General features: G+C 38.2%; 2 protein-coding genes across 2 annotated transcripts in view; both read right to left on the bottom strand.

Annotated features, from left to right (window-relative positions):
• Nucleotides 1-421, bottom strand: part of LOC102470910 (olfactory receptor 5B2-like) — a 12,513-nt gene extending 12,092 nt beyond the window's left edge. The window contains exon 1 of the mRNA XM_006158370.1: nucleotides 7-421. Within this exon, the coding sequence (XP_006158432.1) occupies nucleotides 7-421 (415 nt within the window). The remainder of the gene's footprint in view (nucleotides 1-6) is intronic.
• A 9,956-nt stretch (nucleotides 422-10,377) lies between these two features.
• LOC102471336 (olfactory receptor 5B2-like) lies at nucleotides 10,378-11,325 on the bottom strand. The gene has a single exon (XM_006158371.2). It carries the CDS (start codon nucleotides 11,320-11,322, stop codon nucleotides 10,378-10,380), a length of 945 nt encoding a protein of 314 aa, XP_006158433.1. The 5' UTR covers nucleotides 11,323-11,325.
• Nucleotides 11,326-20,833: the final 9,508 nt, after the last annotated feature.

Here is a 20,833-nt window from a genome sequence, read left to right on the forward strand (position 1 = left end):
GAGCACACATACTTGTCGTCATGGTGGTGGTGTAATGGAGAGGCTTACACACTGCTGCGTAGCGGTCATAAGCCATAGAGGCTAAGAGTAAATTCTCCACAGTGGCCAAGGCTACGAAAAAGAATAACTGAGCAGCACAGGCATTGTAGGAGATGACTTTGTCTTGTATAAGGAACCCAGCAATGACCTTGGGAGTGATGGTTGTAGAGTAACACAAGTCCACAAAAGACAGGTTACTGAGGAAAAAATACATGGGAGTGTGGAGACGAGAGTCCAACATGATTAACACCATCATCCCCAGGTTTCCAGTCAGAGTGATGAGGTAAATGAGGGTGAACAAGACAAAGAGTGGAATCTGAAGATCTGCGGAGTTGGTTAGACCCACCAGAATAAAATGAGTCACCTTTGTAGTATTCTCCATGTGACCTACAGGATTATCTGAAAAGATGAGAAAAGAAAGGAGCACTTGGTTAATGTAAAATAATCATAAACATTTTGCATGCACACTCATGCATGTATTTCATTGTTTCCTCCTTTTTCCATAGTCATTTTTTTTTGATTTTCTAATCTAGACCATTAATCAGAATGAAGGAAATATTTAATGGACATCTTAATCTCTTATTTTGTGGCTTAGAGAAATATCTAAGGCTGGGTGAATGGAAGAGAGTAGTTTATTTGACTCATTATTTTGGACAAATGGAAGGTCTAAATGAATCACAGGATAGTAGAAGGCAGGATCTTGAGAAGAGTAGCTGTCCACAAGTTTCCACCTGCTCTGGTCTCCTTCTTCTTACATACACACCAGAGCCAATAATAGAGTTCCTGCCCTAATCAATTTATTACATCAAAAGATATAATCATGGTTCACAATGAAGAGATTAAGTTTCCAGTTAATACCTTTTAAATACAATCAAATTCCAACATATGGATTTATGATGAGACATCAACTTATGACAGTGGGTATATTATTTATAGGATTACAGACTTTGGAGGTTGAAGAATTTAATAGATTACATGCCCATCTTCTTTCTTGCATAAGTGGACAACCTGAGGTGCAGAAGTGAAGAAATAAGTTATGATTTGTTTAATGTCACACAATTATAAGAGATTCAGTTTCCAAATCAGATTACCTGAATTAACAGCTAACTTTAAAAAAAATGTTTTATTTAATTTTATTTATTCATTCTTTTTTTTTATTTGGACAGAGAAAGACACACACAGTGAAAGAGAGAGAAGAAAAGTGAGAAAGCAAACTAGTATGTCTTGGTCTTGAACCATGATTGACCATGTGGGAGTGTCCATTGCCTTAACCACCATGCCACCTGCTGGTCCCTACAGCTAACTTTTATAGTGCTCATTGTAAGCACTTCCATGTATGCTAAATCTGTATAATTTCCTCAATGAACTATAAAAATATTGAGAATTTTTGGCAAATTTATATAACTATCAAGTGACAGAGTCAAGTTTTGAACCCAGAAGCAGTGATTCACAAGTCTCATATTATTATCTGAACTTTAATTGAATTCAATTTAACTCAGTTTTCATTTATTAACTTATCCATTAGACTAAGCTTAATGCTTGCGGATGACAGTGGAGTAACTGAATCGTTTATATAAACTATATGTAGTGAGATAACAACTCAGCAGCAGTAGCTGCATATACAACCAGCAAAGACATTTTTTTAGAGAGAGATTGTTGCTATAGGTCATGTGCTCTTGCCAGAGAGACGAAAGACAGAAAGTAAGAAATCACCCCTCAGGGGGATTGCTACACTGCAATCCCTTCTCCAGTCTCCTTTTGGGATTTCGGGCACTCACGTACCTGCAGCCGGCATGAGTTTGAGGCCACCAGGTCCAGGACATGAACTGTAGTTGACCATGTGGGAGTGCAGCAATGCACCATTACTCCATCTGCTGGTCCCAGCAAAGAAAATTCTGTAGAGAGGCAAAATCAGTGAACTTGGACTTTATTTATTTATTTATTTATTTGAAGAGATTCTTGCTGTAGGGAGCGTGCGCTCACCAGACAAACAGAGAGAGTCAGAGAAACAGAAAGGAGGAAATCACCCCCCGGGGTGGATGGCCACACTGCAATCCCTTCTCCTCTTTCTCCTCTCGGGATCTTGGGCACACACACACACGCACCAAGCGTGAGTTTAAGCCACAGGGTTCAGGACTCGAACCGTGGTCAACTACGTGGGAGTCCAGTGACAGAGCCATTACACTAACTGCTGGTCCCTGAACTTGGACTTTAAGAAGAGGTGTAAATGCATTCAAATAAGACTCACCACTTTGTACTGAGAAACACAACTCCTAACATAACTTCTTTGAGTCTCATTTCAACCATCTTGAGATACAGAGAGTAATAAAATATAATAAAAGCTATTGTAGTCCAACCTTGGTGGTACACATTCATGCTGGTGAAGGCACATGGGAAGGTCCTAGGCTCAGGTCCCAAGTTCTTCCTGTATATTCAGGACATGTGTGTGCCTATAATTTTGGCTGACTGAACCTGAGGATGAATCATAATGGAAAGACCCTGTTGGGAGTTCTTATCTCTCTCTGCCTCTTTCTGTCTCCCTCTCTCTGTCATGGAAGAAATAAATAAATTAATAAATAACGTTTTACAAAGGAGTTGCCGTTAAGAGTTAAAAGAAATAACATAGAAAACCAGTTACCATAAAGCAGAGTTCAGCACAGGCTTTATGAGTGCTTGCTATGACATTCTAATTAGGATGGGATGATGGTCTATATCTTGGTTTGAAAAAGATCTGGGATGAAGTGACCTCCAAGGTGTGGGTGAGTATGAAGCCTAGAAGTCATTTGTTTGATCTGCATTTTCTCACACGGTAGAGGAACACTCATTGTTTTTTATTGTTTCTCTTTATGGATCACCCATTCTAAGTGAGGATCCAAGGACTTCTAGCTTAATTTTCCTGCCTTTCTATTTTGAAGAAGTTTTATTTTCTCTATTTATTTATATTTTTAAAGACAGAGTGTCATTGTTCTCTTCCTCTAACCTTAGCCTTCTAGCCTAGACAACATACATGCACCACTGTGCTTTATTCTTTTTTAACATGGTTTTGCTATGTTGCTTAGGTCAGCCTTGAGCTCACAGGCCACCAACTTCAACCTTCCTGAGATGTTAAAGTTATGGTACATACCACTATGCCTCGTCTCTGTGCTGTACTGGAAATTGAATATATGGTTCTCATATGATCCCAGAGTTCAGAATAGGAATTTTCCTTTTTGAAAACTCATTCCTACTCTATCTACTCCCATTGTTAGATAATTCATGGAGATAGAAGATTGAAAATACATGAATAGGAGATTTTCTTCTAGTGTTCAGATGTGTAATTGTGGCTACTGGCTCTGTAAGATTGGTTTTTCATTTGTAATTTGAATTCGGAGACTTTGGCAGCATAATTTTGTGTAGATGTCTTTGTTAACCCTTTTCTAGCAATTTTGTAACTTCACTCAATATTACTAGTCCCTAACAGTATATTTGTTTGCTTATTAACAGCATACATGATATGAAATCTAGAAATTTTATAACATAAGCTATATTTTACATTCACTTACTAGAGAATTATAGACTCAGATGCTAGTATAGTTTACTTACTTTTTACAACTTTATAAATCAGTACTATTGCCAATACAGAATAGGAAAGTGAGAATATTACAAGTTATAGAGTGTCAGGATCTAATTAATTTTGTGAGGCACTTTCTGGAATCTAAAGATATATCTGCACAAACTGGTTCAATTTCCGTACAGTGATGGAGAAGTAAGTAAAGTAGTGAACAGGTAGTAAAGAAGATCAAATTACCAATTATTCATTGAAAGCATTGTTTATAATAGATTTCCCCCATCCTGTTTAGGAATTAACTTTGTGCTTTATGAAAATCATGAAATATCCTACTGGAAACAACACAGGATATTTTTAGGACTCCAATCTAACCCCTTTAGAAAAATGTTCTTGACATCATATCTTGAGCTCAAATAAAGCTCAACAGTTACAGCTTCCCTAATATTTTTATATTATTACACTTCTCACAGAAAATGTATCTAAAATATACCAGCTTACCTTGTTTCATGAGAAAAGGTACTGAGATCCTGAATTTGAAATGAGCAATCTGAAACTCTGCCACAGGAAAACGAGTAATTCTATCAGAGAATCTCTCTCTTAGACACAGATAAAAAATTGACTTAAAAATTCACTTATCCTATGCCAATCTAAATATTTTTAATTTGTGAAATAAACATATTATTAAGGCTCCAACATATGTCAGAGAATTATGCAGAACTATACTTTGAAAAGTAAGATGAAGTCTATAAAACAACTCAGTAAAGGCCTATTACTTTAACCACATTCAACCCAATTTTTATGTTGGGCATTTTTCTCTGTCATTGACTGCAAATTCAGAAGCTGTGGTTTGGGACAAAGCCAACATATGTACTAACAACCATTCCTATTCAGGTGAAAAAATTCATGACCAAAGGAACTCTGAACATTGTCTATTCCCACTAAAATGTGAAACAGGAGAACAAGTTGGTATTTCAAAGGCAGTGGATGTGGGTAAGGAGGGACTTCTAGATATGGAAATCTCAAAGGAACCGCCCTCTTGTGAGGGCAATGGATTCTCTTATACCCTTTGTTCAGGGAATAAGCAATTAAACTGCGTCTGGGAACCTAGCTTAGTTTTCTGAACAAGTTCATAGTTGTATTTCCATTATTTGTCATATTTTTTTCCTTTTTAGTTAAAAAAGTATAATTTATATACAGAACATTAAATGTATAATTTTGAGAATGTGGACAAATAGAAGTGACCATGTAATCACCATGACAATCAAGAACTACTCTAGGACTCAGCAATCTCACCACAGGGTATCTATTCAAAGTGAATACAATGAGTGTGCTGAAGAACTCTCTATACTCCTATGTTCATTATACTCCCATGTTATTTACAATAGCCATAAGTTAATATGTTTACATATCAATTTATGTGTCCATCAATGAATTAGAGGATAAAATCGATGTGATATATGTATACAATGGGAGAGTATTCAGCAATAAAACAGAAGAAAATCCTGTGACAACTTTGATGTCCCTGGAGAACATCATGTTAATAATTCAGACAGGAAAATGGACATACTCTTTAATATCACTACATGTGGAACCGAAAACAGTTGCCCTCATGAGGATAGAGAATAGAATGATAGTTAACGAAGACATGTATGATTAGGGGAGAGTAGAGATGGGGAGATGTTGATCAAAGTATGTTAGATTGAAGCATGAGCACCCCAATTTTGAATGTGACTCTCCTGCCATTTCCCTTTCCCGGTACTCTGACCCGTATGTGTCTCCTAAAAATTCCTCACTGAATACTTATCAACACTCGATAAACACTGCCGTCCTATCATGTCCTCCTAACTAAATATTTATCACCAGGTGATGTAGTCAATTATAACTATTCATCCCATTGTAACTGTCCAGCTAATTATAACTGTCCTTCCAGATAACTCACTTTTTTTGGCTTTTGTTAACCGTTTTCATATAACTCAAGGCCTGTAGGCCTGTACTTCCTTAGATGTGCAGTTTTTTTTTTTTCTTTTTTTTTACCTTTGAGGTTTATGCCTTTATAAAACTTCCTCTCTCCTGCTTTGGGGCTGCAAGGTTTTGGAGTAACTTGAGTCCTCCTGGAGCTGCTAGCTTAATAAAGGCTCCTTTAATTTGACTAAAAGTAGAATGCCCTCTTATTCTTGCACTGATTGAAATACAATATTTGGAGGCCCTAGCGAGATTTAACCTAGTAGTACCTGGATGAGGCCTCCAGGGAGGGCAGCCTCATGCACCCAGCTTCCCAACACTCAGGGTACTCTGGGGGAGGCAGAAGCTGAGATTTTCCAGAACCCTAAGGACACCTTTCTGGATCTTTGATAGCCAGACGAGGGACACCAACTGTTCCTCCCAACCACAAAGTCTTGGTAAGAAACCCTCTGGAGTCTTTCCTGTTCTTTTCTCCTCTGTTTCTCCTTACTCTTTCTGATTAAGACTAGCTGATTCAGGAGTATGAGACTGGCACACGAGGTACCGCTGATGAGTATTTCAGGTCCAACTGGGTGCAACTGAAGGAGTTTCTACTCGGATTCCACCAAGACATTGCTGGAATTGAGAGCTGGGCAGATATGTGTCTCTAGTGGGTATTTGAATTCTTCCTTAGACAGTGCCTGACAATCTGGGTTGCTAGATCAGGGCTTTAAGTCCCTCCTTAGGTAGAAGTCTAGCAGTCTACATTGCTAGTTTGAGGGTTCAAGTCTGTCTTAGCCCTTAGGAATCTTGCATTTCACTAGATTGGGTGTTTGAGTCCCTTCTAACCATTGAGTATTTCACTTTATGAGTCCATTCTGTGACTACTGTCACTTTCAGGAATATTTCTTGGTGAGAGGTAATGTCTTGTTACTTCTTGTTTCAATGGTGAATGAGTGACCATGTGACTGTGTTCTTGACTCATGGCTTTGGCCACAGAGTCTGAGTGGGTCCTCATCTGAGGTTCCATGGCAGCGTCATACAGTTTAGGACTGCCTTGGGCACTAAGGTATTCCATCCCTCCTTGTGTGCCCAGTCCTACCAGGTGTTTATACCCGACAGCCAATAGTGAGGGGCACCAACGTTTCCAATGAGGGGTGCAGTCAGACACGTACCTATTTTATCACCTCTTCGGAGGAGAGACCCCACCCTTTGTTTGACTTGCAGCATCATTGCAGGAAGAAAAACTTGGAGATACTTGATTCTCTTGTATATCAGGAAAGTACTCGTGCCCTCACATACTGGGCACTTTCTTCCTGAAGAAAGTGAGAAAATGTCCCTGAGGTAGGACACTAAGGCTTACCTCACTCATTTCTCTCACAGGTCAGAAGACTGCCTCTTATGTCAATATTCTTGGTATGGTTTTTAGAAGATCTACCCCTATCTTGGTTAGGTCCAAAACACTGACTCCCTATTATCATTCATTTCTTTTGTCATCTCCCCCTCTTTTTGTCTGTCACTCAGAAGTAGCTTCACTGAGTTAGAGAATACTTTGAAAGGGGACCTACCCTCTTCTTGTTAGTCCACCTACATTTCTCTCTAGCTAAATACTTTTGTCCTTTCACTGGGGAACAGTGTCATTGCTTTAGGGATCTGAAGCTAGGCAGTGCTTTTTAAATCTTTGTCAGAAGTGTTCAAGAAAGACTATTTTAAGACAACTCCCATAGAGAAATATTAAGTTCAGAAGCCCATATAGTTCATTTTGGCCCCTGAACTCTTTTTGACCTCAGTCTCAGCAGTCTCATCAGTCTGGTTGCAGGCTCTAGACAATTCAATGGTTACAGCCTCAGACAATTCAAAATCTTTGCAGAGGCAGATTCATGGCATAATACCTACTTCCCAGAAAATTAGCCCTCTTAGTGCACTCACTCGTGTGCACTCATAGTCCTTTCCTCCAGCCTGTGGCAGGAGATTGAACAAACCCCCAAGGGATCTTGGAAGTCATTCCTATGTTTGCTAGGGCTGCATACTCTGAACTGCTTGTCATTGTGCTTGCCATTGTACTAGTCCTTTGTCTACCCTGGACTTACATCAATGGCCCCTAGTGACTGGAGTTGGTTCCAGAGATGTCTCTCGGCTTTGATTGACTTGAGAAGCGTTGGGGTTTTCATTGCACTGTGGTGTTTTTAACTTGCAAGAAGCCCAGCATAACTCACCTGGAGTGTGGACGTGAGGCTGGTGGAGCACACTGGGACTCATGGGGTCACAGAAGTGAGCATGCATCGCTACACCACTGAGCTCTGCATGCACCACCTGGCTCTGCATGCAATTGTAAGCTGTAGCAGCTCAGGCAGGGCTGAGCAAGTCCCTGAACTTAAATAACTGCAGGAAGCAGGCGCATGCTCAGAATCCATACCTGTCTTCCTGAACTCTGGAGTCAATTTTTTACCATAGGTGGACAAAATAGTTCCATTAAAACCCCATTTAAATATATGCTTAATATATTAAATATATGTGTAGACAAATTGCGTAGCCACTACCACAATTATAGAAAAGATTCCTATCATCCTAGAAAAAACCCCTGAGATTCTTGTAGTCTTGTAGTCAATGCTTTCTTCTACCTATGACGTGGCAACCACTTAATTGTTTTTTTCCACACAGTTATGACTTTACAAGAATTTCCTTTCAATAGAATTTTACAGTCTTACTATTACATAGACTGTGAGTATGGGTCCTTTAATTTATTGTACATTTTGAGATACATCTTTTTTTTTTTTTAGGAATAGAGATTTTTAATTTATTTGAATAAATACATAGGAGTTAGATTCTTTTTTTTTATTTTAATTTTTTATTTATTTAATTTTTTTTGGAGAGGTTTTCGCTATAGGGTGCGTGCGCTCGCCAGACAGACAGAGACATGGAGACAGAAAGCGAGCAGGGGGGATGGGCACGCCGCAATCCCTTCTCCTCCATTCTCCTCTCGGGATCTTGGGCACGCACGCATGCGCGCCTAGCGTGAGATTTAAGCCACCGGGTCCGAGACGCAAACCGCGGTCGACTACGTGGGAGTCCAGCGACATAGCCATTACGCTAACTGCTGGTTCCCCAGGAGTTAGATTCTTGTGTCACATGGCAAATATATGTTTAATGGAATGGAATCGGCTGAACTGCTTTTGAAGTGGTGCTATCACTTTGCATGTGTACCATAAATGTATTTTAACTACTTTACATTTTTCTAGCATTTGTTACTACAAGGTTTTAAAAATTTTGTTTTACTTTTAATTCATGCTCATCTCTTGCTCTTTCTTTAATTAATTTTTAAATTATGGTTCATACATTAAATTGCTATACATCATTTAGATTGTGAAGAGACTTTACCCAGCATGATATACACTTCAGTGCAGCCCAGTTGAGACTATTATGCACATACTCGTTAATAGATAAGAAACCTTATCTGTGTCCCACAAGTATCTTACCTTTCTATTTTACCCCCATATTTCCTTTCCTATGCTTTTCCCTTCCCACACTCTCTTTCTGCTTTGTCTCTAGTATCCATTATAATTTTCGATGCTTTTATCTTCTCCAGTCTTTCAGTCTGTACCATAGAGTGCAGACAGTTGGTATATGTTAAGTGGAGACATACAATGTCTCTCTTTCATAGCTGACTTACTTCACTCAGCAATGAGTCTTCCATATTTGTCCACTTTCTATCAAATTCCAGGGCCTTGTTGTTTTTTATGGTTGAATAGTATTCCATGGAGTACATGTGCCACAATTTTTTAATCCATTCATCTGTTTTAGACATTTGGGTTTGTTCAGTGTCTTAGCAATCGTGAATAGTGGCACAATAAACATCAATGTGCAAGTCCTTTTCCAATTCATTCTTCTGTCCTTTTGGTAGATACCCAGGAGTGGAATTGCTGGATCATATGGTAGTTCTACTTGAAGGTTTTTGAGGAACCTCCATATCATTCTCCACAGTGGCTGGCAAGTTTACATTCTCACTGCCCAAATATTCAAGAAGGGATGGGCAAGCCATAATAATTCCTTCTCCATTATTCTTGTGTGCACACTTACCTGTCATGTTTCAAGCCACCAGGTCTGAGACTAGAACTGCAATCAGCAAATGGAAGTTCAGCACTTTAAGTACTATAGCACCTGCTGGTCCCACTCGGTACATTTTTAAATAGTGTGAGATGTTTGTGGTCATATACAAATACATTACTATTATTATTTTATACTAAAATGAGTTTATTTTTTGGGAAAATTTTTGTGTGTCTATGTAGGTTCTACAAAACAATAAGGTCAGAAACAATTTTAATTTATGTAGGATGCAGTAATAATTTATGTCTCTATCAAATGAGACCCCAAGGAACATACTTTCATTTAAAGTCCATAATTTTTTCCCTACTTTGTGTTTTTAGACTAGTAATATAACTAAAGAAAGAAACACAAAAGTTTGTTTTAATACCCAAATTAATATAAATTGCTTTAATAAAAACTACTCATACTTCACTTTCCTCCGACAAATTTCTCATTTATATGTACTTCTAAACAAACATATTTTGTACTCTTTTACACATATACTTGCATTGACATAGGTAGAAAAATATAGTGGGGCAAGTGAATAAATCAAGTGTCATTTTAAAATATTTTGACGAGACCCCAACATATATGCTATCATCATGAAGATAATAAATTTCTAGACTTGTTTTCTTTTTCCTTGGCAGCAAATTTTAAAGCAAGCCAGTCTCCACAGAAATCAAATTGCATTGTGAAGGTAAAATGTGATTAATTTCAGGGAAAAGTTCTGAAGGAAATGAAGCTAGGTTATAATGCACCCTACAAGGTTAAAAGCAGAGTCTTCCAGACAACTTTGTCTTCTCAACAACCTTCTTGAATGCATTCTTGACTTCTTTGTTTCTAAGGCTGTACACCACAGGATTCAGCATGGGGATGACCATAGTATAGAACACAGATGCAATTTTATCTGTGTCCATTGAATGGTTGGAACTCGGCTGCAAATACATGAAAATAATTGTCCCATAAAAAATGGAGACTGCAGTGAGATGGGATGCACATGTGGATAAAGCTTTTTGGTGTCCCCGAGAAGAATGCATCTTCAAGATGGTGATAAATATAAATAGATAGGAAATCATGATAACCAGAAGACCAAAAGACACATTAAAGCTTGATATAAAAAGAAGAATCAACTCACTAATATGTTTATCAGAGCAAGAGAGAGCCATGACTGCTGGAAAGTCACAGAAAAATTGATGGACCACATTGGACTTACAGAAAGAGAGGTTGAAAGTATTACAAATGTAAATAGAGGCAGTCAGGAAACCGTAGATGTAGGGACCTACGGCCAGGCGAGCACACATACTTGTCGTCATGATGGTGGTATAATGGAGAGGCTTACACACTGCTGCATAGCGGTCATAAGCCATAGAGGCTAAGAGTAAATTCTCCACAGTGGCCAAGGCTACGAAAAAGAATAACTGAGCAGCACAGGCATTGTAGGAGATGACTTTGTCTTGTATAAGGAACCCAGCAATGACCTTGGGAGTGATGGTTGTAGAGTAACACAAGTCCACAAAAGACAGGTTACTGAGGAAAAAATACAAGGGAGTGTGGAGACGAGAGTCCAACATGATTAACACCATCATCCCCAGGTTTCCAGTCAGAGTGATGAGGTAAATGAGGGTGAACAAGACAAAGAGTGGGATTTGAAGATCTGTGGTGTTGGTTAGACCCAGCAGAATAAAATGAGTCACCTTTGTAGTATTCTCCATGTGACCTACAGGATTATCTGAAAAGATGAGAAAAGAAAGGAGCACTTGGTAAATGTAAAATAAACATAAATCTCTTTTGCATGCACACACATGCACATATTTCATTGTTTCCTCATTTTTTCATAGCCATTATTTATTCTTTCTGATTCTCTAGTCTAGATCATTAATCATAATGAAAGAAATATTTAATAGACATCTTAATTTGTTATTCTGTGGCTTACAGAAATATCTAAGGTTGGGTGAATTGAAGAAAGTAGTTTATTTGACTCATTATTCTGGGCATGTGGAAAGGCTAAATGAATCACAGGACGTTAGAAGGCAGGATCTTGAGACGAGTAGCTGTCCATAGGGTTAAAGACTTTGGAGATTGCGAAATTGACACAGATTACATACCCATTTTCTTTCTTGCATAAATGGACAACCTGAGGTGCATAAGTGAAGAAATGTTTTGATTTGTTTAAGGTCACATACTTGCAATAAATTCATATTCCAAATCAGATCACCTGAATTAATAGCTAACTTGTTAAAAAGAATTATTTAATTTAATTTTATTTATTCATTTTTTAAAAAATTTGACCAGAGAGAGACACAGAGAGAGAGAGAGAGAGAGAGAGTGGGAAAGTGAGAAAGCAAGCCACCAGATCTGGGACTTGAACCATGGTTGGCCATGTGGGAGTGCCAGTGCCTTAACCACCATGTCACCTTCTGGTCCCCACAGGTACCTTTTATAGTGCTCATTCTAAACACTCCCATGCATGCTTAATATGTTTAATTACCTCAATGACTTATAAAAATATTGACAATTTGTGGCAAATTTATATAAATATCAAGGGACAGAATCAAGTTTTGAACTCAGAAGTGATTCACAAGACTCATATTATTATCTGAACTATAATTGAATTAAATTTAACTCAGTTTTCATTTATTAACTTATCCATTAGACTAAGTTTAATGCTTGAGGTTGACAGAGGATTAACTGAGTCATTTATATAAACTATATGCAATGAGATAACAACACAGAAGCAGAAGCTGCATATGCAATCAGCAAAGAAATTAAATGTTAGAGAGATTTTTGCTATAGGCCATGTGCTCTTGTCAGAGAGACAAAAGACAGAAAGTGAGAAACCACCCCTACAGGGGATTGCCACGCTGCAGTCCCTTCTCCAGTCTCCTTTTGGGATTTTGGGCATGCACACGGCATGAGTTTGAGGCTGCCAGGTCTGGGACTTGAACTAGAGTTGACCATGTGGGAGTTCAGTGATGTAACCATTACTCCATCTGCTGGTCCTAGCCGAGAAAATTCTGAAGAGAAGGTAAAGAACTAAATCTGGGCTCTGAGAAGAAGTGTGAATGCATCCAAATAAGACTCACCACTTGGTACTGAGAGACACTAGTCCTAAAATAACTTATTTGAGTCTCATTTCTACCATCTTGAGATGCAGAGAGTAATAAAATATAATAAAAGCTATTATAGTCCAACCTTGGTGGCACACATTCATGACGGTGAAGGTACATGAGAAGGTCCTAGGCTCAGGTCCTGAGTTCTTCCTATACATTCAGGACATGTGTGTGCCTATAATTTTGGCTGACTGAACCTGGGGATGGATCATAATGTAAAGACCCTGCTGGGAGTTTTTGTCTCTCTCTGCCTCTTTCTGTTTCTCTCTCTCTGTCATGGAAGAAATGAATAAATTAATAAATAACCTTAGGAAGGAGTTTTATTAAGAGTTAAAATAAATTATATAAATAATATACAAAACCAGTTACCACAAAGCAGAGTTCAGCACAGTCTTTATGAGTGCTTGCTATGGCATTTTAATTAGGATGGGATAATAGTTTCTATCTTGGCTTATCTGGGGTGAAGTGACCCCCAAGGTCTGGGTGAGTATGAAGCCTAGAAGTCCATTGTTGTATCTGCTTTTTCTCACAGAGTAGAACACTCAGTGTTTTTCATTGTTTCTCTTTATGAATCACCCATTCTAAGTGAGGATCCAAGGACTTCTAGCTTAATTTTTCTGCCTTTCTATTTTTAAGAAGTTTCATTTTTTTCTTTTTATTTATTTATTTTTTTAAAGACAGAGTCTCATTGTTCTCTTCCTCTAACCATAGCTTCCTAGCCTAGACAACATACACACACTACTGTGCCTTATTCTTTTTTATCACGGCCTCACTATGTTGCTTAGGTCAGCCTTGAGCTCACAGACCTCCAACTCCAGCCTTCCTTAGGTGTTGGGGTTGTGATTCATACCACTATTCCTGATCTCTCTGTTGGACTGGTAATTGAATATATGCTTACCATATAACCCCAGCCATCAGAGTATTGATTTTCCTTTTTGAAAACTCATTCCTACTCTATCTATTCCCATTGTTAGATGATTCATGGAGATAGAAGATTGAAAATATATGAATAGGAGATTTTCTTCTAGTGTTCAGATGTGTGCTGGTGGCTACCTGCTTTGTAAGATTGGTTTTTCATTTTAATTTGAACTTAGAGACTTTGCCAGCATAATTTTCTGTAGCTATCTTTCTTAGCCCTTTTCTAGCAATGTTGTAACTTCACTTGATATTGCTAGTCTCTTACAGTATATTTGTTTGCCAATTAACAGCATACATGATATGAAATCTAGAAATGTTATAACATAAACTATTTTTTACATTCACTTACTAGAGAATTATAGATTCAGATGTTAGTATAGTTAATTTACTCTTTACAACTTTATAAATCAGTACTATTGATAATACTTTACAGAATAGGAAAGTGAGGATTTTACAAGTTATAATACTCCCTAATATCACATGTCTACTGTAAGGTAGATTCAAGGCTCAATTGTAGGTATGACTGACTTCACAACGTGTACTCTAAACTACCACATTGCTGAGTGTTTTCTAGAGGTAAAGATAGAGGAGAGATTATCTCGTAAAGAATAATAGAATAGTGTAAGGATCTAAATAATTTTGTGAGGAACTTTCTGGAATCTAATGAAATATCTGCACAAACTGGTACAATTTCCGTACAGTGACAGAGAAGTAAGTAAAGTAGTGAACAGGTAGTAATAAGATAAAATTTCCAGTTACTCATTGAAAGCATTGTCTATAATATATTTTTGCCCATCCTTTTTAGGAATTAACTTCATGATTTATGAGAATCATGAAACATCCTACTGGAAACAACATAGGATATTTTTAGGATTCCAATACAAACACTTCAGAAATACGTTCATGACATCATTATCTTGAGCGCAAATAAAACTCAGCAGTTGTAGCTTCCCTAATATTTTAAAATTATTACACTTCTCAAAGAAAATGTATCTGAAATATGAGCTTACCTTGCTTCTTGAGAGAAGGTACTGAGATCCTGAATTTTGAATGAGCAATCTAAAACTCTGCCACGGGATAACAAATAATTTTATTAGAGAAGATCTCTCTTAGACACAGATAAAAAAGTGACATAAAAAAGTCACTTATCCTATGCCAATGTAAATTTTTTTTTAATTCATGAAATAAACAAATTAAGACTCCTGCATATGTCAGAGAATAATGCAGAAATATATTTTGCCTCCGAAAAGTAAGACAGGGACTATAAAACAGCTCAGTAAAGGCCTATTACTTTAATTCATTCAATCTAATTTTTATGTTGGGCATTTTTCTCTGTCAGTGATTGCAAATTCAGAAGATGTGGTTTGGGACAAAGCCAACATATGTACTAACAACCATTCCTATTCAAGTGAATAAATAAATGACCAAAGGAAATCTGAACGTGGTCTGTTCCCTCTAAAATGTCAAACAGGAGAACAAGTTGGTATTTTAAAGGCAGTGGATGTGGGTAAGGAGGGAGTTCTAGATCTGGAAATCTCAAAGGAATCACCTTCCCATGAGGGCAGTGGATTCTTATTCTCCTTGTTCAGGGAATAAGCAATTAAACTGCGTGTGGGAACCTAGCTTAGTTTTCTGAACAAGTACATAGCTGTTATTTCCATTATTTGACATATTTTTTACCTTTTTAGTTAAAAGAGTATAATTTATTTACAAAATATTAAATGTATAATTTTGAAAATTTGGACAAATGTAAATGATCATGTAATCACCACAACAATCAAGAACTACTCTAGGACCCAGCAATCTCACTATAAGGTATCTATTCAAAGTGAATAAAATGAGTGTGCTGAAGAACTCTCTACACTCCCATGTTCATTATACTCCCATGTTACTTACCATAGCCATAGGTTAACATGTTTACATATCCATTTATGTATCCATCAATGAATTAGAGGATAAAACTGATGTAATACATGTATACAATTGGAGACTATTCAGCAATATGAAAGAAAAAAATCCTGTGACAACTTTGATGTCCCTGGAGGACATCATGTTAAGTAAATTAATTCAGAGAAGGAAATGGGAATACTCTCAAATATCACTACATGTGGAACCTAAAACAGTTGCCCTCATGAGGATAGAGAATAGAATAGTAGTTACTGAAGACGTGTATGATTAGGGGAGAGTAGAGATGGGAGATGTTGATCAAAGTATGTCATATTAAAGCATGAGCACCCCAATTTTGAATATGACTCTACGTCATTTCCCTCTCCCTGTACCCTGCCCCATATGTGTCTCCTAAAAATTCCTCACTGAATACTTATCAACCCTAGATAAACACTGCCGTCCTATCATGTCCTCCTAACTAAATATGTATCACCAGCTGATGCAGTCAATTATAACTATTCATCCCATTGTAACTATCCAGCCAATTATAACTGTCCTTCCTGATAACTCACTTCTTTTGGCTTTTGTTAAGTGTTTTCACATAACTCAAGGCCTGTACTTTCTTAGATGTACAGTTTTTTCCAATTCTCTTTTTTGCCTTTATAAAACTTGCTCCCTCCTCCTTTGGGGCTGCAGTGTTTTGGAGTTACTTGAGTCATCCCAGAGCTACTAGCTTAATAAAAGCTCCTTTAATTTGGCTAAAACTAGATGTCCTCTTATTATCGCACTCATTTAAATACAACATTTGGAGGCCCCAGCGAGATTGAACCTAGTTGTACCTGGATGAGGCCTCCAGGGAGGGCAGCCTCAGGCATCCAGCTGCCCAACCCTCAGGGTACTCTGGGGAAGGCACAAACTGAGATGTTCCAGGGCCCTAGGGACACCTTTCTGGATCTTTGATAGCCAGACGAGGGACACCAACTGTTCCTCCCAACCACAAAGTCTTGGTAAGAAACCCTCCGGAGTCTTTCCTCTTCTTTTCTCCTCTGTTTCTCCTTACTCTTTCTGATTAAGACTAGTAGACTCAGGAGTATGAGACTGGCACACGAGGTACCACTGATGAGTATTTCAGGTCTAACTGGGTGCAGTTGAAGGAGCTTCTACTCAGATTCCACCAAGACATTGCTGGAATTTAGAGCTGGGCTGATATGTGTCTAGACTTGCGGTTTGAATCCTTCCTTAGACAGTGTCTGACAATCTGGGTTCCTAGATCAGGGCTTTAAGTCCCTCCTTAGGTAGATGTCTTATAGTCTAAGTTGCTAGATTGAGGGTTCAAGTCTGTCTTAGCCCTTAGGAATCTTGCATTTCACTAGATTGGGGGTTTGAGTCCCTCCTAACCATTGTGTATTTCACTTTATGAGTCCATTCTGTCACTACTGTCACTTTAAGGAATAATTCTTGGTGAGAGGGAATGTCTTGTTACTTCTTGTTTCAATGGTGAATGAGTGACCATGTGACTGTGTTCATGACTCATGGCTTTGGCCACAGAGTCTGAGTGGGTCCTCATCTGAGGTTCCATGGCAGCCTCATACTGTTTAGGCCTGCCTTGGGCACTAAGGTATTCCATCCCTCCTTGTGTGCCCAGTCCTACCAGGTGTTTATACCCGACAGCCAATAGTGAGGGGCACCAACGTTTCCATGAGGGATGCAGTCAGGCACGTACCTATTTTATCACCTCTTCGGAGGAGAGACCCCACCCTTTGTTTGACTTGCAGCATCATTGCAGGGAGAAAAACATGGGAATACTTGATTCTCTTGTATGTCAGGAAAGTCCTCGTGTCCTCACATACTGGGCACTTTTTTTCTGAAGCAAGCGAGAAAACATCCCCGAAGGAGGACACTAAGGCTAAACTCATTTCTCTCACAGGTCAGAAGACTGCCTCTTATGTCAGTACTCTTGGTCTGTTTTTTCAGAAGATCTACCCCTCTCTTGGTTAGGTCCAAAACACTGACTCCCTATTATCATTCATTTCTTTTCTCATCTCCCCCTCTTTTTGTCTGTCACTCAGAAGTAGCATCACTGAGTTAGAGAATATTTTGAAAGGAGACCCACCCTCTTCTTGTTAGTCCACCTACTTTTCTCTCAAGTTAAATACCTCTGTCCTTTCTCTGGGAACAGTGTGAATGCTTTAGGGATTCAAAGGTAGGGAGTACTATTTACACCCTTGCCAGAAGTGTGCAAGAAAGCCTATTTTAAGACAACTCCCATAGAGAAATATTAAGATCAGAAGCCCATATAGTTTCTTCTGGCCCCTGAACTCTTTTTGACCTCAGTTTCAGTGTCTCATCAGTCTGGCTTCAGGCTCTAGACATACCACCTGAGAGTTAAAAGCCTTAGACAATTCAAAATCTTTGCGGAGGCAGTTTCATGGCACATCCCCATTCCCAACAGAATTAGCCCTCTTAGTGCACTCACTCATGTGCACTCACAGCCCTTTCCTCCAGACTGGCAAGAGATTGAATAAACCCCCAGGGGATCTTGGACGTCATACTAATAGTTGCTAGGGTTGCAGACTCTGAACTTCTTGTCATGGTGTTTCCCATTGTACTAGTCCTTTTGTTTGTCCTGTACTGATATCAGTGGCCCATAGCAACTGGAGTTCGTTCCAGAGATATCTCTTAGATTTGATTTACTTGAGAAGTGTTGGGGTTTTCATTGCATTGTGGTGTTTTTAACTTGCAAGAAGCCCAGCATAACTCACCTGGAGTGTGTACGTGAGGCTGGCGGAGCACACTGGGACTCATGGGGTCACACAACTGAGCATGCATCACTGCATCACTGAGCTCTGCTTGCACCACCTGGCTCTGCATGCAATTGTAAGCTGTAGCAGCTCAGGCAGGTCTGAGCAACTTAAATTGCTGCAGGGAGCAGGCACATGCTCAGAAGCCATACCTGCCTTCCTGAACTCCGGAGTTGTTTTTATACTATAGGTGGACAAAATAGTTTGATTAAAACCCCATTGAAATATATGCTTAAGCATTTCAGAAAGTCCTTGATGACAGAGAAGACTACAGAACAAGTTATCAAAGAATTCCTGTAATTATTAATATTTTGCTTTGATGTAAACTACTTTGAAGTGATAATATTAGGTCATTTTAAGTATTATAATTTTTTTAAGTGCTCAGTTGGTTGTATTTGAGAGTTTCCAAGGAGAAGCTTGGAGAGTAATATTTATTGAGTGAGGAAAAGATTTAGAATGAGACTATTGGATATTTGCTCAGTATTTTATAAATATTTATTTTTGGTAAGAAATTCCTTCTATATTCTTTATAAAGAGATTAGTAAATCAAATACATTCATATCAATGTAATTTTAGACAAAGTATTGGTTGTTTTGATCACAGAAAATCAAAGAAATAATCAGCAACAAAACCATTTCTAAATTCTTGTGGACATATGTGTCTGTAGGATTGCGTTTTGTCCTAATAGAGTGTTCTCTTTCACTCCATAGTGCTCTTTCTAGGTCACACAACAACGTACCCCAATTAAGAAAAATAACATTTATCAAGCAATTTGAACACACCCATCTGTGTGTTCCCTCATTGTCTCTGCTTTTACTTTGTACTGATGGAAAACACAGAGTGCCTTAACTGCTTTGTGACCTGACCAGTTGCTTGTTTCCCTGTAGTTGATCCCAAGCTGTGTTCTTGATCATTCCTAGGCACTGAAAAACTTGTTTTGGTTGTTGCTCAAAATGCTAAAAGATTAAACATGTTGCTAAGCAGGTAGAAATTCTTTCATGCTGGGTAACGTCTCTTCACAATCTAAATGATGTATAGCAATTTAATGTATGAATAATAAGAAATATATAAATATACATAAAAAAGAAATTCATAAGAAATTCATTCCTGCCTTGAGCATAACTTCTTAAACCTTCATAAAAGCTCCATAACACAATCCTCTTGCAGGGAGTATACATATATTTAACATCATTGTCTTGCTGTCCTTTTCTTTGGAGATTTTTGGTATAGTGTGCATGTGCTCGCCAGTAAGACAGAGACATACAGATAGAAATCATTTCCAAGGGATGGCCACGCTGCAATCCCTTCTCTTCAATTCTCCTCCTGGGATCTTGGGCACGCATGCACATGCGCCAGGCTTGAGTTTAAGCTACCAGGTCTGGGACTTGAACTGCTATCAACTATATGGGAGTCCAGCAGCACAGCCATTATGCCAACTACTGGTCCCTATCTTGCTGTCTTTTGCAACTTCATATTGCTGGACTCCTCATATCCCCATGGATGTTTCCTTAATAAGTGCTTTGTGTTTCCTGGAATATGAAAAGAGTTCATCTCAGAATTGTTGGAGAAATCTGCATTTAGTGCTTCTTTCTTGGATTACAAACAGACCTCACTTTGGGATTGTTTGGGTCAGTCCTTTGCAGAATTCCCCAGCTAGTACTTTTGGAGAGAGTTAAGCTGCGGGTTCAGAAGACTAGGACCATACTCCAGATCTAATGTCTGTAGTTTTCTTTCTCTCTTTTTCTTTTTTTCTCTTTTTCTTTCTTTCTTTCTTTCTTTCTTTCTTTCTTTCTTTCTTTCTTTCTTTCTTTCTTTCTTTCTCTCTTTCTTTTTCTCTTTCTCCTTTCCTTCTTTCTTCTTTTCTTTTTCTTTCTTTCTCTTTTCTATCTTTCTCTTCTTACTTTGTTTTAGAGAGATTTTTCTATAGGGCATGTGCACTTGTAGAAGAGACAGAAAGATGCATAGACACAAAAAGCAAGAAATCATTCCCCACAGAGGTTAACCAAGTCACAATCTCTTCTCCATTTTCCTTTCAGGTTTTTGGAAATGTACACACAAGTACCATTGAGAGTTTTAAGCCACTGGGTCCAGAACTCAAACCATGGTCAACTATGTGTGAGTCCAGTGACTTAACAATTACACCATCTGCTGGTCCCATGCTTGCTGTTTTCTACTACAAGGTTTTAATTATGAAAAAGAGCTTATACCACACATTAAGGGCCTGGCAAGTTTAGTTATTTTATTCAAGACCATTTATAAACTCAAAGCTAAGTATTATTATGTTCATTTTATAAATGTGGAACTTGTAGCCCAGAGATTAGGACTGGATTTTTAACAAATTATAATGATTGCTGGAGTGACCATGCTTACAAAATTGATTTAAATTTTATTAAAATTAACACAAATAGTAGTAGTTGCTTCACTGTATTAGCTTGGATATTTCTCATTTCTTTTTCTTTTTTATCTGCACTAACTTTCCAACGTATCTGTGCCTCTTTATCAAAAAA

This window comes from Tupaia chinensis, unplaced genomic scaffold (assembly GCF_000334495.1).
Source record: "Tupaia chinensis unplaced genomic scaffold, TupChi_1.0 Scaffold000586_1, whole genome shotgun sequence".
Classification (NCBI taxonomy): Eukaryota; Metazoa; Chordata; class Mammalia; order Scandentia; family Tupaiidae; genus Tupaia; species Tupaia belangeri.